Source organism: Euprymna scolopes, chromosome 22, assembly GCF_053919585.1.
Source record: "Euprymna scolopes isolate OS-2025 chromosome 22, ASM5391958v1, whole genome shotgun sequence".
Taxonomy (NCBI): domain Eukaryota; kingdom Metazoa; phylum Mollusca; class Cephalopoda; order Sepiida; family Sepiolidae; genus Euprymna; species Euprymna scolopes.
The window spans coordinates 11,576,356-11,594,505 of NC_136503.1; the positions used below are offsets into that span (position 1 = coordinate 11,576,356).

At 33.9% G+C, this 18,150-nt stretch overlaps 1 protein-coding gene and 1 long non-coding RNA gene across 2 annotated transcripts in view; both read left to right on the forward strand.

The window, feature by feature from the left end:
• The window catches only part of LOC145243890 (UDP-galactose transporter senju-like), a 156,978-nt gene extending 149,988 nt beyond the window's left edge, over positions 1–6,990 (forward strand). The window contains exon 5 of the mRNA XM_080107000.1: positions 6,175–6,990. Coding sequence (XP_079963126.1) covers positions 6,175–6,891 — 717 coding nt within the window. The 3' untranslated portion in view covers positions 6,892–6,990. The remainder of the gene's footprint in view (positions 1–6,174) is intronic.
• A 1,611-nt stretch (positions 6,991–8,601) lies between these two features.
• Positions 8,602–12,827, forward strand: LOC145243892 (uncharacterized). Its single transcript, XR_013862970.1, has 2 exons — positions 8,602–11,278; positions 11,466–12,827. It is a non-coding gene; the product is annotated as an uncharacterized LOC145243892 (long non-coding RNA).
• The last annotated feature ends 5,323 nt before the right edge of the window (positions 12,828–18,150 follow it).

The following is an 18,150-nucleotide window of genomic DNA, read 5'->3' on the forward strand; positions in this document are numbered from 1 at the left end:
GAGATGAAAAAGAGTAAAAATAAATGCATCACTCCACGCCATGCACATCCCCACGCACATTTGCAGTTTTCAAAATTGAAACTGCAAATGTGCATGGTATGGAGAGATGCATTCAAAATCCTCTTGCTTCATGCTGAGGAGATGCCACTCAGAACATCCTTTATTGCCTTGCCTTGACAGAGTACAAAATCGGGTTTACAATCTAGTGGAGATGAGTTTTTTTTTTCTCTCCTCTACATCACCTTTCTAACAAAATAAACGTTAATTTTTCTCGACTCCATTGTTATTTTCGTGGCAGATGCTCGGCTGAGCTCTAATTCTTAGCCCCCCCCCCCGCCGATAAAACATTAACAGCAAGAACTCGTTATCTACCACAACTGGAAATTTTTTCCTCTATGTATCTAAAACCAAATGGAACTTCTATGAACAGAATTTCTTTCCTATCTTTCAATACCACAGGACCGCTTCTCTACCGACTACAACATGGTTGTCTTCAAGTACAATGTAAACAAACACTTGTAAAACTGTCATCTTAAAGTAATCAGTCTGCTCATTCTACCCATCATTGACAATCTCATTAACTCTCATCCTTGAGTGATTTTTATCCTTGATAAGTAGTGGGTTATTAATATATGAAAAATGTGTTTTCATTGCATGATTTGAAAACGTTACATTTTCTTTCAATAATACTGATGCTACTATATCAAGCTGTCAAAGATACTGGTTTCCTGACCTAAAATGTACCAAACATTAATATTATTTCAAGGGTGTGAGTTCATATTGAAACAACGTGTGGCTCTTTACAAACTTTTCTTTCTCCAACTTTACAATATGGCAAGAAAGAAAAAAACAAAACAACACACTGAAGATGGAGTATACCTCTGAAATATATTTGTAATAAATTTCAAACAAGTAAAATATTTGTTTATTTTCCTAATATTACGCTGTGATTTGGCTTTCAAGCGCACTTGATGCATATTTTATTCAAATTAATGTTATTATTTTTCCTTTTACTTTTGCAAAACTCAATCATGTTCTGCAAAGCCCAAAATTTTCCTCTACAAAACAACCAAATAAAACACTATGAATAAACAACTTGAAGCATAAAATCTTTTTCTAAAATTACTGGATTCAGCATTAAATAACTCGAAAAAGGTTTGATATGCCGTAAAACAAAACAACCAAACCAAACATCATGAATAAATATTTGAAAATATAAACAAGTGTAAAACCTTTTTCCAAAATTATTGAATTCGGTGTTAAATAATCGAAAATAGTGTTGCCATAAAACAAACCCAACCAAACCCAATCTTTCAATCTAGCATCAACTTGAAAAAAAAAAACTTTGTAAAAATTCTAAATTACAAAAGTTACTTTAAATTGTAAATGTTTTGTAATCCAAGATTGAATGAAAGTAAAAAGTTTTCGCAAATGTGTTTTTTTTTGTTTTTTTACATAGGCATCACCACTTATCAAGGCCAAGAGGCCACTCGAGGATAAGGGTTAAAGAGTATACAGTAGAAATTGGATAATATAGTAATCGTTAGTAAATGGAAATTGGGTAAATTTGTTAAGTGGAACGGCTAATCAAGAACTTGTTTACGTTAGACTTGAAGACAACCATATTGTAGTGAGCTGGAAAGCAGGGAAACGGAAGACAATTCTACAGGCGTGCAGTTCTAAGAAAGAAGCTTTGCTCATGGAATCTATGTTTAGGTTTAGGCAAAGATAAAGAGTGGGGGAATTATTAAGTGTTTTCAGCTAAACAAGTGTTTCTCATGAAAGTTTGGCGAGGAGGGACCATAGATTGAAGCTCAACCGAAAAATAAAAAATAACGATGCAGTAGAGACAAACTCGCAACATCTCTTCTGTGAGATAGAGGTTGTAGGGAAGAGAAAAGGACATCTCCTATGAGGCTACAAAGTCTATTTTAAACTCTATCAAGACAGGATAAGTCCTTTCTAGCAGCTTCTGCCGAGATGTGGCAACAGTATTCCATCCTTGGATGTACCTGGCTCTTATATAGATAGAGAATTTCATCAGCAGTGAGATATCTACTGGATTGATAGAAGGATCCCACCATTTTTCCAGCAGCCTTGGCAACAGATTTGATGTATGAGTTCCATTTAAGATCAGGAGTAAAGGTTAAGCCCTGAAGCTTGTCAAAACATGAGGCCTCCCCAAGACGTGTAATTTGGAAGATCAGTTTTGTAACAAATAGAAAAAATTCTAAAAGATTTTTAAATTATATTTTTTAAATTAATTTTGTAGAATCAAATTGAGATTTATCAACATCAGAGCTCTATAATACATTCTCCATTCATTGACGAGCAGTTAATCTGAACCCAAAGAATGAATTTGTGCATCTAAGAATAATGGAACATGCCAGCTGTCTGGGATTCTGTCTTGGTTTATTTAGTTGAGCCCAACTAGTCAGGTGGTAAGACACTATTAAATTCAATATGATGCAATAAACACATACAACATGATTCAACCAGTGAATCTTTCGATGCAAACGAGCCTCAATGGCATACTTAACCCTAACCTACAATCTAACGGTTGAGCAGAGGTTGCTGTAACACAGTCAAGTGAGTAATCTATTCGTGTGCTGGTATGTATCAATTTGATTCTGTGGTTCTCTTTTTGATTTTCATTTTCTTTGGGTTTTTTTTATTTTTATTTTTTAATTTTTTGGCAAGACAATTTAAAATGTGAGTGCTGAATACTAGTCGATATTCCATAAATTGAATCACTTCTGCAATTGTCTTTTCTGGCCCCTTGTTATACTCCTTCTGTGCTAAGTCTTTCGGAATCACTTTTGTCTGCTTCTTGCAACGTTACATTATTGTTTACCATTATACACAATCGTTCCATCGTCGTTGTGAACCCAGATTCTTTTTCTCTGCTGATCAACTTATTCGGACACCAATGTTTATAAAAACAGGTTTATTTAAAACGGAGAGACAGTCACATAAAACATCAAAACGACAGTCCACTTATGTACGTGTGAGTGAGAGAAAAAGACACGTAGATGGATAGCTCATCTTCCTACATTCAGCCACACTGTGTGTGTTGCCCTTCCCCCATTGGGGACAGCACCCAGACACATCTTTTCTGCTTGAAGTCTCAGCAGCTTGCTCATCAGTTTGATGCACCTTATCATAAAAAGGGTTCATACGAAATTTCAGCCAGTTCTGTCCAGTAGTCTCCAAGAAAAAGTTGAACAGAGAGACTAAGAGAAATATAACATAGATTCTGAAATAGATTCTGAAATAGAGACTGAAAATCCTTGTTAAAAAAGTCACATGTTTTTGTCAACTTCTGTGTTCTGAGATCACCTCTGACCTTTAACGTGTCGTTCAATCTTTTCCATCCAAATATAATCGCCATTATGTAATAGTAGCAGATGTTCATGTTGAATTGATTCTTCCATTATCTTAAAGTGCAAAACCTCCTTCTCTTCTGCATTCACCAATTCTAAATCACCAAAATTCATCTTGTGGTAATGAAAAAGGAGCCTTCAGATCAGCTCAACTATTGTCAATTACTTCATCTTTTTTTATGTACCAACACCTCAGATATGTGGTATTTATTATTAACTGATAATGTAATATTGTAAAAAAAAAAAATAAATAAATAAATATTTATAAATTGTTGACGGATACCAGGTGGTTGGGGGTGTATAATAATTAATGACTGTCTATTTCACGTATGTACAAAAGAAGTGTGAATATTTTATGGTTCTGAATTTTTTAGATGAGGATTGATTATTTGGATTCTTTGGATTACTGTTCTCGTCTTGAGTATCATTTTCACGTAGCTGTTTATATAAGTCGCCTGCACTGAGGATTGAACCTTCAACCTTCAAAAGTGTAACTTTTTTTTTTTTACAACTGAATTTTACCAAGTACTCTATTCACTGCATCATGAGTCCTTGCGGCTACATATGAAGAAAGTCGATGGTTACCTTGATTGTAATCAAGGAATCATGATGCAGTGAATAGAGTACTTGGTAAAATTCAGTTGCAAAAAAAAGTTACGCTCCTGAAGGTTGAAGGTTCAATCCTCAGTGCAGGCGACTTAAAAATACAATTGAAAATTACTTAGGACTTCTACTCGGTCATAGCTGACGGAATGAGAACATGCTTTCCTCTAAAGGGTTCTGTTCAAAATTCCATGCAGATTCCCGGGTTTGACATGCAGATTGCCAGGTTTGGCAAGATATACTTAAAGAAGGTGAAAGGTTACATCGACCGAAACATTGCACAATTTGATGCACAGTTAGGGATTAATAGGGATTAGTATTGAATGCAAAAAATGAGCCCAAATTTAAACATATTCAACCATCAATTTGGCATCAAGCATTCAGTCTAAGTCAATGGACTGTAACTTTTGCCCTAAAAAAGTCTAGTTACTATATAAAAACATTAAAAATCGCTTTAAATGTCAACACTTGGAATGAAGAATCTAAATAATATGAAGTGTTAATAAAATTTGAAACAGGTCACAAACAGCTACTGAAAGCAATCTTTCCTATACACAAAATATATTGTGGGTTGACGTTTGATGGTATTTCTTTGCTTGTCACTTGCATACTTTTTCTGCACATGAATGCTTTAGATGGTGGGAAGAATAATGTGAATAAGAGAATGAAATGATATAAATAAGAGGGAGGGGGAGGGAGTGGGAAGGGTCTGTTTTCACGTCACAATGTATTCTGACTTTGGTTGATAATCATGGTTTTATAAGGATTACAGTGTCAATGCTAATAAACTATATATTCAGCAAGTTCTAATTGAATCGTCCCCCTAAGTAATCCAAGTTTCAAAATTCCCACTGTTTACTATGCTAAAATCACAATGACTAATGTATACCTATTAACCCTTATCCTCGAGTGGCCTCTGGGCCTTGATAAGTGGTGACACCCTTGTAAAAAAAAAAAAAAAAAAAAGCATGCTTACCCGGCGTTGTCTGGGGACATTGAACAACAAAATAGTAAAGTTAAAAAGTGTACGTAATATTCACCTTTTACAATTTCTCTCTTGCTTTCTCTCTCCCCCTCTTCCTACTCTCTTCTTCCTCTTTCCTCTCACTCCCCTATTCTCTCATTCTCTCCCCTCCCTCTTTTACTTTCTCTAGCAACTAGAAAACATTTGTTGCCGAATCTATTTTATATTTCTCTTAGTCTATCTGTCTGTTCAACTTTTTCTTGGAGACTGCTGGACAGAACTGGCTGAAATTTTTTATGGACCCTTTTTATGATAAGGTGCAGCAAACTAAGTATTATGTTTTCCATTTGATGCACAATTAGGTATTAATAGGGATTAGTATTTAATGCAAAAGTGAGAACAAATTAATAAGAATTAATATTTGATGCGGAAATGAGCACAAATTTAAACATATTCAACCATCAATTTGGCATTAAACACTTAGTCTAAGTTAATGGGCTGTAACTTTTGCCCTAAAAAGTCTAGTTACTATATAAAAACATTAAAAATCGCTTTAAATGTCAACCGTCTATCTACTGACTAATTCTATTCCTGCAGATCCCCCAAAAGAATAAATATTAAAAAAAATTGTACATACTTTATGCAAGATAATGTTGAAAACAAAAATCAGCTTTATGGGTTTTTCTTATTTTTAGACCACTTTCCTTTATATTATAGACTAGCCTGGGTGCCCGAGGTTGTTTGGGTGTTTGGAGGTGCATATGGAGCAAAAAAAAAAGTAGTAATAGGCAGGTAGGAGGAAAAGAACGTGAAAAAAAATGTGATGTCTTTGCGTCCATCGGCAAACCGAAAGTGGCTAGTAAATCGAAAAGAGGGGGTGACTTTTGAAAATATCAGCGAAAAAGGCGACCCCTTCCTGTAGAAAAGTACCCAGTTAAGAGTGAAGGAATTAATGTTTTTAGCCAATTGTTCGATATTTGTCGTCTGAAAGGTCGAGCTTCAAAACAATACCAATCACATGAAAATCCGTTGCCTCTGTCAAAAGTTTTAGGCAGACATACATACAAACAGACATACATACATACATACATACATTTAAAAAAACAGGTGAGGTTTATATTATAGATAGTATTTAATAAAGTTAACAAATACTGACCCAACGGGTCACCTACTATATCATAATGACTTCTATTATATTTAACAATATTTTTTCTTCCTTTTCAGCTTCTCTTCAAAAAAAAGTTGAGCTTCATTCAATGGGCCTCTATCTGTTTACTCACGGTTGGTTGCATTATTAAGGAGCTTGGACACATCAAAGTGACCAAATTATCCCATAGTAGCAGTGGTATTACGCTCTCTCCGACCAGCCACAGTGTCAGCCCTAACAGCAACAGTTCCGCCAATCTCATTGGTTTTCCATTGTTCTTTATCATCATTCAAGTGTTCTCATCTTGTTTTGCTGGTGTCTACAATGAATACCTTCTCAAAGACAAAGCCTGTAACGTGCACATAATGGTTCAGAATGTCTTTATGTATGTGCAGTCGATCTTATGCAATGCATCGTTGCTTTTATTCAAGGGACAGATTGTGGAGACTTTTACATGGTCGAGTCTTGTGTCGATATTCCAGTTCAAAGTCATCTTAATTATGGTAAACAATGCCAGCATTGGCATCATTGTCAGCCTCTTCTTGCACTACCTCAATTCGATCCTGAAGACTTTTGCCAGCGCTCTGGAACTCATGTTTACTGCCATTCTCTGCTGGATTATATTCGGTATCCGAATCGACAGTTACACAACAATCTCAATTGTAATTGTTACGCTAGCAACACTTCTCTACACAAGAAATCCTGTGGTCAACCGTCCGAAGAATTTGTCCGATGATGAACCTGTGTCTAATGAAAAGTCACAAGAAAAAATCTCTGCTAGTTTGTCAGTATGAAAAGACAAAAACAACCAAGTGTATGTTCAAAAACCCAATTATACTAGCAGCTGAAAAGAACGAGTTTAGCCTGACACTGCATATGATATCTGCATAAAATTTAAACAAAAGAATATTGAATAGAGGGGGGATGTCACAGAAGGCAATCATAATGCAAGAAATGAAAATATGTCACTTATTTTTTTATTTTTTATTTTTTTTTTTTTAGTAAATCTTACTAGATTCAGTCCTGTCTACTGTATAGTGATTTATCTACTGTATAGTAATGTAATCTATAATATATTTCGAGGTAAAAACCTCTTTATCAAAATGTAGCTATTTTAAATATCCTTAAACTCGTGTGATCTTAATCACAGGTAATATTTATCTTGGCATGATTGCTGTAAATGCTGCAATGACCCCACGGTTAAATAGATATATTTTTTTTTTAAATTACGAAATAATTCCATGTTAAATTTATTCATTGTTATATTTATTTATTTAAAGTTACTTGGTGTGTATTAGATTAATTTTAATAAGTTCATTTATTTCAATATTTCTTTGCAAATTTGTAATATTGTCATCTATATAATTTATGGTTTGCCCTTTTACAAAATGCATGCCAAAGTATATGCACTCTTTTGACCGTGTTTTTTGTAATCAAACAACTTGTTAAATCAACAAAGTTTTATTTACATTACAGTGAAATATGACAAGCGAGAGAGTTCGGTCAGTGTGATGGCGACGACAGAAGTGTGTTGGCTCTTCTCTCTCTTCTGTCTAACTGACTACCTTTATTTTGACTTATATTTACATCACCCCACATTCCTTGATTGGAATTTAGTTGTTTGCTTATTTTGATCTTCGATTTGAAATTCTGAATGTTTATTATTCTGCCTTATTAACAATTCTAATCCAGTTAAAATATTTCTTCTCCTTGTTTCATGATCTTGATTTTTCAATTGGAATGTAGGGTTGATGTCATTGCCAGTAATCCAATTTACATCTGGTTTTGCCCAGATCTGATATTTTCCGGCTTTGTCCGTCACCTATACGACAAGTTGACTTAATTTCAGGATAATAATTTTTTTATCATAATTTCTATTTATTTAAAATATGTTTCACAATTTCCATTTTTTTTTTACCTATGTTAAAGATTCTTAAGTTATTGTAAATAAGAAATTTTTCTGTTGAATATAACTTTAGACCAGTGGCATTTTTTTTTTTTTTTTACACAGTGATCACCACTTATCAAGGCCCGGAAGCCACTCAGGGATAAGGGCATGCATAAGTCTGGTGATGTCCTAGCTGTGTTAGTTCTTGCTATAGCATATGTTAATTCTTTGATGGTATATTGCAGAGTATAGTGAGTATAGTCATGTGTCGTAGGAAAGATTTGAAATTGGATTTCAGCTGTGGTTTTTACTCAAGTAGAACTCTTGAACATCATTTGGACATTTCATTCCAATATGTTTCTTTGGAAAAACGTCAAGTCAAGAATACATTTTAAACAAATTACCAAATATTTTGTCTAAAAATATTCTTAAATTTTATATTTACTGATTACTAAATATCCGTATGTGTGTGTGTGTGTGTATATATATATATATATATATATATATATATATATATATATATATAGTAAGTTATAAAATGTATATGGCGATTAAGCTACACCGAATATTCAGCGTTTCATCCACTCTAGGATTCTTCAGGTTTATGCGCATAAGCCTGAAGAATCCTAGAGTGGATGAAACGCTGAATATTCAGTGTAGCTTAATCGCCATATATATTTTATAACTTACTAACTAGCTCTACCTACATATTGAGCACTTTTGAAGTAAATACTTTAAGTTTACGCATAAATCTATACTTTCGTATATTAATTTGTGTGTAAATGAAGTAGTTATATATATATATATATATATATATATATATATATATATATATACCATTTTACAAAAGAACAGATGCTCATTTTGTTGGTCATTTTCGAAATGTTAGCCTTTTATTGGTTTGCTTAAAATTATTAGGGTTGAAATCTGAAAATAATAAAACATGTTTTTAAATTTAATTAATAAATAATAGATAAAAATGTTGGCAGTTTGAAACTGAATTATAAAAAATAACTGCTGCAAAACTTATATTTGAATCTATTGCAAAATGTAAACAAACTCATGCGAGGTTGTAAACACAACTGTATGATTACAATTATTTATTTTAAATCTGTTGGTAAAAATTAAACAATAATATTGAAAAATAATGTGGGTTGATTGAAATTGAATTATAAAAAGCTGCTGTGAACCTGACATTAGACTCCAGAAGTTAAAAATTGAAGCCTAGTCAAAAACAAGCAAAGAAGTCGCTACTAATACAGATAAGGGGATGCAAAAGGCAAGTGCGCTTTATTATAATATATTGATAATTTTTGCTTAGCGCATTACATGTATGTAAAAAACAATGTGAATATTTGCTATGTTAATAAGAGAGTCCTGTTCATGGAATGTGAAAACTTTGGAAAATTGTTTTTTTATGCGCTGATGATAGTTCCCAGTTGTACAAAATTATAATTAATGGACTAATTGTATGTTATGATTAGTTGTTATCAATAAAAATGAAAATGAGCAACAAATATGAGTGTCTGTTCTTTGTAAAGTGGTGTATCATATATATATATATATATATATATATATATATATATATATATATTTATATATTGTAAAAAAATGTATACATCTATTTATATATAGAGAGAGAAAGAGAGAGTAGGTTGATACAGATTAAATAAGCATATTATCACTTCCAAGAATTCAAAATCAACACATACGAACTTTCCTAAGATGATTTAGACTTTTTGATTTTATATTCTTGTGAAGTCCAAAATTTCTTTGGTGCTTTTCACGTAAAAAAACATTCAAATTTTATTAGGTTTTAAGTATACGTGTCTTCCTTACTTGCAATATGTATATCTACCTTTCTTGGTTTTATATATATGTGTATAGGTTAATCATTTACTTGAAACGTACTCGGTTTGTATATACCAATTGTAATGGATAAATATATGTATATATATATATTTAGCAACAAAAAAATAAATACTATATTTCAATTTAACAAAATTTTTAGAATCTCAGAATAAGGAATCTTTTCTATTAACTTTAACATGGTTTTTAAGGTACTTTAAATAAAATGAATCCAATCGGATTTATATTTTAAAGATTTCATGCAGTATGAAGCTTTCTCATATATTTATTCCGAGTTCTAGTATTTTTTAAAAAATATGTGTCTAGTATACATTTGGGGAAATGTGAGTGTTGAGTTACGTCATATACGGTTCCCTGCTAAACTCCTTCCTTTCAACTGCGAACAAAACAATCTATATTTATTTCTTAAAGCGTTTTAATGGGGACATTTTTATTTTAAGACTAAGTATATTTTGAAATGTGTGTTAAGTGTATGTTCAGGAAGGTGTGGCTGTTGAGTGACATCATATACAGTGTCGTGCTAAACTTGTTCCTTTCAACTTCCAGCAAAACAATCTATATCTATTATATCTTTAAGTGTTTTAATGAGATATGATGTCATGCTAAACTCGTTCCTGTCAACGTTCAGTATAATTTGGGTACTGAATCTACACTTAGTTTGACAAAACAGAAATATTGTAAACATTTTTCATTTTGATATACATTTCTGTCTGTCTATACGTTTGCATCTATATGTTTGTGTGAATGTGCGTGCATGTATGAGAAACATCTTAGAAGTATTGGCCATGTGAACATATTTTCACAAAAAAAAAAAATCTGCAAACAGAAATTCTAACTGGTTTTCATTTATTGTGGTTTTAGTTCTTTTTCATTGGGGGGGGGGATCATTTACCTTTTTTTTCCATTTGGTTTCTCAATTGCAAAATGTGTGCATCTTGATATATGCAAGTATTTGGGTGAGTATAAAACCTCTCCTATTAACTTAATGGCTGTGATGTGTGCATCTTTTTGGGCGTGGACACGTCGTATGTGCTTATGTATGCACTTACATAAGAAGATCCGTGTTTGAACTGCACCAACACTTTTTTTTTTTTTTAGAAAATGTAAACTTGTACGCAATGATTAAATCAGGATGTACGTAAAAATGTTTCTATTTATGTTGAATGTTATTTGGCAGCAAAATATACTTTGTCAGATGCAACAAGTTATGATTGATGGGAGAGATGAAAGGTTTGAAATTGGATTTTATTGTTTTGTTGACAAAATATAGTAATAGTTTATATATCATCATCAGTCTTGGTCACCATATTAAAGATTTCTAAGTTATATAATAGCATGCATTTTCCAGATTTGCAAATAAAGCTTTTCTAAGCCTTCATTCCTACATATGAAGCTTTTCTAAGCCTTCATTCCTGCATATGAAAGTTTTCTAAGCCTTAATTCTCGCATATGAAAGTTTTTCTAAGCCTTCATTTCTGCATATGAAGCTTTTCTAAGCCTTCATTCCTGCATATGAAGCTTTTCTAAGCCTTCATTCCTGCATATGAAGATTTTCTAAACCTTAATTCCTGCATATGAAGCTTTTCTAAGCCTTAATTCCTGCATATGAAGCTTTTCTAAGCCTTAATTCCTGCATATGAAGCTTTTCTAAGCCTTAATTCCTGCACAGGAAGCTTTTCTAAGCCTTAATTCATGCACAGGAAGCTTTTCTAAACCTTAATTCCTGCACAGGAAGCTTTTCTAAGCCTTCATTCCTGCATATGAAGCTTTTCTAAGCCTTCATTCCTGCATATGAAGCTTTTCTAATCCTTCATTCCTGCATATGAAGCTTTTCTAATCCTTCATTCCTGCATATGAAGCTTTTCTAATCCTTCATTCCTGCATATGAAGCTTTTCTAAGCCTTCATTCCTGCATATGAAGCTTTTCTAAGCCTTCATTCCTGCATATGAAGCTTTTCTAATCCTTCATTCCTGCATATGAAGCTTTTCTAATCCTTCATTCCTTCATATGAAGCTTTTCTAAGCCTTCATTTCTGCATATGAAGCTTTTCTAAGCCTTCATTCCTGCATATGAAGCTTTTCTAAGCCTTCATTCCTGCATATGAAGCTTTTCTAAGCCTTCATTCCTGCATATGAAGCTTTTCTAAGCCTTCATTCCTGCATATGAAGCTTTTCTAAGCCTTCATTCCTGCATATGAAGCTTTTCTAAGCCTTCATTCCTGCATATGAAGCTTTTCTAAGCCTTCATTCCTGCATATGAAGCTTTTCTAAGCCATCATTCCTGCAAATAATTTTTCAACTGTCCCCATGTCTAACCCTTACCCATCTGCCTCCAACTTAATTTCTTTTCCTTAAAATGGGGTCGGATCTTGTTCTGTATGGAGAATGTCTGTGAGAAGCATGACCAATCCATCTCCAACAAAAAAACATGGCTCTAACATTCAGCGTTTTCATGGCAATGGTTGTCCTGGTATATTGTCAGCCTAGTAGCTTTCATAAGGTCTGATTTTCACTAAATTTCATACATCCTCCAACTGAAGATCCGTCTTCTTCCAGCAACATGGGTTTATTGAATTTGTTCATTTTTCTGTAAGTTTTTTTTACAGAGATGGGTTGTTAGCCCCATGCCCAAACCCAAATCCTGAGGATCATTTACTGCCTCTATCCTGAAACTTGCTCATCTTGGTCAAACTAGGGATATGGTCCTCACTAGATATAATCTTCAAGGTCATAAAAACATAAACCCTCATCACAACGACAACATAGCAATATATGGGGAGGAATTTTTTTTATATTATTTATGGAGTTTTGATATTTTTTTTTTTTTTAATGATAGACATGTTTGTCAACACTCTCTGAATACATATTTTTTGTGGTTTTGTTTATTTAATAAAAGCAAAATAAATTCATGTTAATATATATATATACATATATATATAATAATGAAAAAAGCATATAAAAAAAGAATATCAATGTTTGTGTTATTGTTTTTTGTTTTTTGTTTTTTTTAAACATAATGTAATGTAATGAATCAAAGGTAGATTCTTAAAAAAACAAAAAAAATGTGAGGCAGCTTTGTCTTTCGAGGCAAACAGCTGAACTACTGAGCACAGCTAGGGCAGAGACTTATCTTACTGTTGTATTGTCAGCTTACTGAGGTGGGTAGTTCTCACTCCACAAACGTTTTATGTCTCCATATCTATTTCATCATATGGACATGGAATCATGTTTTTTCCTAGGGCGACAATTTTATCATTCCACCCATATATATATATATATATATATATATATATATATATATATATCAGGATCGGAGAAGGGAGAAGAAAAAAAAGGGGAAATTGCATGTCAGTGTGAAATGAACTTTTAACAAGATGCAAGACTTGTTAATCCTTCGGACCTTTGCAAGATCGTCGGACGACCATGAACCATTGAATGAATTACACACGTAACACTTGGTTATAACTATGGACTAAGAAACTGTTAATTGACTCAGAGAGGGAAAACTAGGAATGTGACCATATTCTGTTGGCTTTGAAAATATGTGTCAGTGACTTGATGTTGAACCTTTTCTTTTAACAGAAAAAAAACTGTCTATAAAAGTCTTACAAAGAAAAAGACATTAGACACAACGTTGAGTCTGTGTTAAAATGTAATAACCACGTTACAGTTTAATTTTTTGTCTGCGTTAAAATGTAATAACCACATTAGTTTAATTTTTTGATAACTTTATTGAATTGAAGGAAAAAGGAGTAACATTTTAAATGTTTTTTTTTTTACCCATTTCTGTTTTAGATTTATACCTTCACATGTAACGATCTTATCCTTTCTATAATGATAAAGAAATGCTCTGCTGAGCTGGCCCCTGCCCTCTACACCAAATGTCTTGCTGAAGCTTGTTTTCTTGATAGGAAAATTGTGCCTATGGTATCAGTGTTCAAGAATTCTGGCAAAAGAACTTACCTAAAAGACATCACCAACATTTTTCTTTAAATCTTTAATCAGCCTAGTGATAATCCACCATCTCAAATGATCTTACAAATATGTTTAAACGTTAAATGCTTCTGTTGCAATACATTTTACATGTATGATTAAAGAAAGTTGGAAAGTTCTACTTATAGACACTGGTGATAGGAGCTTACCAATCAAATAGAGCCACATTCTGCTAGCAACCAATCAGAAATCAGAATTGCTCCATAAACAAATATATCTTTTAGCATTCCCACACATAATTTTTCCAGGTCAACACAAGAAAGATCTTTTGCTCTTTACCTGTAAAATATTAAAATCTGAGAGTTGTACAGAACAGCTACTCACTAAAAACTCATCTCCAAGACTTGTACAGAACAGTTACCTATCGAAAACACTTTTAAAATTAAACATGGCTTTCAATTCAAGAGCTTCCCAACACCCTGGAAAACTTTATCAATCTGTCCCGTATTTAAAAATTTTGATCGGTCATCTGCCTCTCAAACCAATCAGTTTCCTGTGCATCATGAGTAAGTTGTTGGAATCTGTTTTAAAAAGAGAAGTGGTCAACCACCTCATAAAAAATAATCTACTTAGTGACATGCAATATGGTTTCCGTTTTGCTAGATCTAGAGCTGATGTACTAACTGTAGTTTCTCACAGGATTAGCGAATCTCTTGACAGGGGCTTTGGTTCTAGGGCAATTGCTCTTGATATATAAAGGTCTACACAAGATTTCTAGCTATTCCACGGCTAGAAATGTCCTCTCAATTATTAAATCTTTTCTCTCTGATAGGTTTATAAGAGTGGTCGTCAATGGGCAAAAATCAGAAACTCATCGTATCAACATTGGCATTCCTCAGGGTTCTGTCTTGGGCTCAAATGTCTTCCTGATCTTCGTTAATGATCTCCCAAATCACATTCTTAGATCATTAGTAGACATTTATGTAAACGACACTACTATCTATGGCAACACTTCAGAGGCCAGCAATGACCAAGATCTCTCTGATTCTTTCTTTTCTGATCTTAAACCCGTGGTGCAATGGGGGAAAAGGTGGCTGGTTAATTTAATGCATCTAAAACCAAGTTTCTCTCTTTCCATCATCAACGCTCTGCCCCCCCCCTCCTCTGGCATCAATTGAAATGAATGGATCTCATCTTTCAGAAGCACCATGTCTTGACAAGCTTCTAGGACTGATCTTCATTCCTGGTCTGAAATGGAACACACATCAAATCCATTGCCAAGACTGCTAAAACCATAGTTGGCTCATTCTACCATTCCAGTAGATATCTCACTGCTGATGCAATCCACCACCTGTATAAGAGTCAAGTTCATATTAAGATGGAGTACTGTTGCCACATCTGGGCAGGAGCTGCTCGGAGCACCCTATTCTGCCTTGACAAAGTTTAAAATCGTTTTTGAAACCTAATAAGTGATGCCTTTTTCTCTTCACTGCAACCTCTTTCCCACAGAAGAGGCATAGCGACCTCGTCTTTGCTCTATCATTATTTTCATAGCAAATACTCATCTAAACTCCAATCTATGGCTCCCTCTTTGCCAAACTTTCACAAAAAAACACTCGACTCACTACAACCACAATCAAAACTCACCCCCACTCTCTATCTGTGATTACATCTAAATGCAAATTCCATGAACAAAGCGTCTTTCCTAGAACTGCTCGCCTGTGGAACTCTGTTCTGCTGGCCTGCTTTCTAACTGACTACAATATGGTTGCCTTAAAGTCCAATGTAAACAAGTTCCTGTTAAGTAGTCCCCTTAAATAATCAAATTCTACCAAATTTCTACCATTAACGATTACTATGCTACTATCATACGTTCATTAACTCTTATCCTCAAGTGACCCTCGGGCCTTGGTAAGTGGTGATTTCCTTGTAAAAAAAAAAAATTAAAAAAAAAAAAAAACTGCCAATATCCTAGATGAATATTTAATATGATTAGATTTTTATTATCTAAAAGAAAGATCCAGGTGGTTTTTGATGGCCATAACATCCACATAACATCATATTAATGCAACTATACCTCAGGAGTTAATACTTGGACACTTATTATTTCTAATCTTCATAAATGACCTTCCTGATGAAAGCACATGTGAGATCAACACGCTCTATTCTTGACATGTGAACAAATAGAACACGTATCCAAAGCAATAACGAAATTCTTAGAAAATGACTTCCAGTTTGTAGTAGAATGAGGCTAAAAATGTATGGTAACATTCAATGCTACTAAGACAAAACTCCTTTCCTTTGACAGTTATAAGAAACCTTTCCAGGCATCAATTTCTATGACTAATAGAACCATTTTATTTAATTGTATCTAAAGTCCTGGGCCAAACATTCACAGGTGATATAAATTGATAGAAATACTATTTCAAAGTCAAAAACTTGCCAACGATAAGTGTTAGGTGGAATAGATTCTGACCCAGAAAACAGCAATTCTTCCCTCTTTGTCAGAAACACTGCTCATGGAATGTGAGGACATAGATGGGAAAGAATTTCAATTTAGACTCATTTTCTATGTTTTCATATTCACTGCAATCAAATGTCTTCTTTTTTTTTTCTTTTTCTTTTTTAAAGCAAGGTTGGATGTTGGTTGCATAAAAATGTGGTTAACCAATGGAAAGTTCCATGGAAGTAAAACTGTATGGAATTTTCCATTAAAGGTTGAGTTGTTGTTGGGAGAAAGCATGTGGTAGAGAAATGAGATCGATTCTGCCTTTTCTGGAAATTACCCCATGTCTACATGTACATTGCTGACAAAAGAGAACTAAACTCCAAGAGCAAATAATGGAGTTGTTTGTTGTTTTTTTTTAAATTCCGATATGTTCTAGCCACAAAAAAAAAAGAAATAAAAGATCAATATCTTTACAACTGCACCAACTACTTCAGATAAACAAACAGCTGTTATGTGTTTGCAACACAACAGCAACACACAATGAGGAAGAACATTTCATACTATTTGTAATTAAAAGAAAAATGTCTGCATTTACGGTTACGTTTTCAGACATTTTTTAGAATCAAAATATGAATAAATATTCTAGACATAAGGTTCAGTATCATTACATGTTGAATTTAATCTTTGTAAGAGAATATAAAGGTGGGGAAAATCTATTCTGTTAAAGAAATTAATTTTACCTGTCATAGACGTGTGTATTTTAGCATATAATATCTATGAATTTTCTAGGTTGCTATCTGGAGACGTGTTTAATCCACTGAGAGAGAATCTTCGGATTCATACAATATGATGACGATTACTACATTTGCAATTCCGGTTACTGCATTCACTTTTACTTCCTCAGTTTTCATTAAGTTTTCATGCATTTGAGAGAAAGAACACTCTGATACAAAAAAAATATGAGGTCTACTCTGTGGCAGCCATTACATCGACTGAGATTAGCAGTTGTACCAAAAAGTGTGGTTGGTTCACACCACTATAAACAAATCATCTGTGTGGATTTCCAAACGATTTAGTTGTTGCGGCAGAGCTCATACTTCAAAATTGGTGGGAGAGTCCATCATATATATATATATATATATATATATATATATTTTTTTTTTTACAAATTGATCACCACTTATCAAGGCCCGGAAGTCACTTAGGGATAAGGGTTATTGCAAGTACATTACGTTAGTGTTGAGATTTGATGAAGTGTTTACTTAAGGGGGCGGTTCATTAGGTATTTGGTAACGTTGGACTTGAAGACATCCAAGTTGTAGTCCGGTGGGAAGCAGGCAGACGGAACAGTTCCACAGGCGTGCAGTTCTAAGAAAGAAGCTTTGTTCATGGAATCCACGTTTTGATTTAGGCACAGATAAAGAGTGGGGGAAATTTTTCACAGTGGATTCAGCTAAACGGGGTTTTTCGTGAAAGATTGGCGAGGGGGGGCCAGAGATTGGAGTTCAGACGAGCACCTGCCATGGAAATAACGATAAAACAAGGATAGGCTCGCAACGTCTCTTCTGTGGGAGAGAGGTTGCAGGGTAGAGAAAAGGGCATCCCCCACTAAATGACGAAGTCTATTTTGTACTCTGTCAAGGCAGAATAGGCTGTTTTTAGCAGCTTCTGCCCAGATATGGCAACAGTATTCCATCCTTGGACGTACTTGGCTTTTATATAGATAGAGAATTGCATCAGTAGTGAGATATCTTCTGGAGTGGTAGAAGGATCCCACCATCTTTCCAGCGACCTTGGCAACAGACTTGATGTACGTGTCCCATTTCAGATCAGGAGTAAAGGTCAAACCCAGAAGCTTGTCAAAACACGGGGCCTCACCCAGCCGAGAGCCATTCATCCCAATTGATTCCAGAT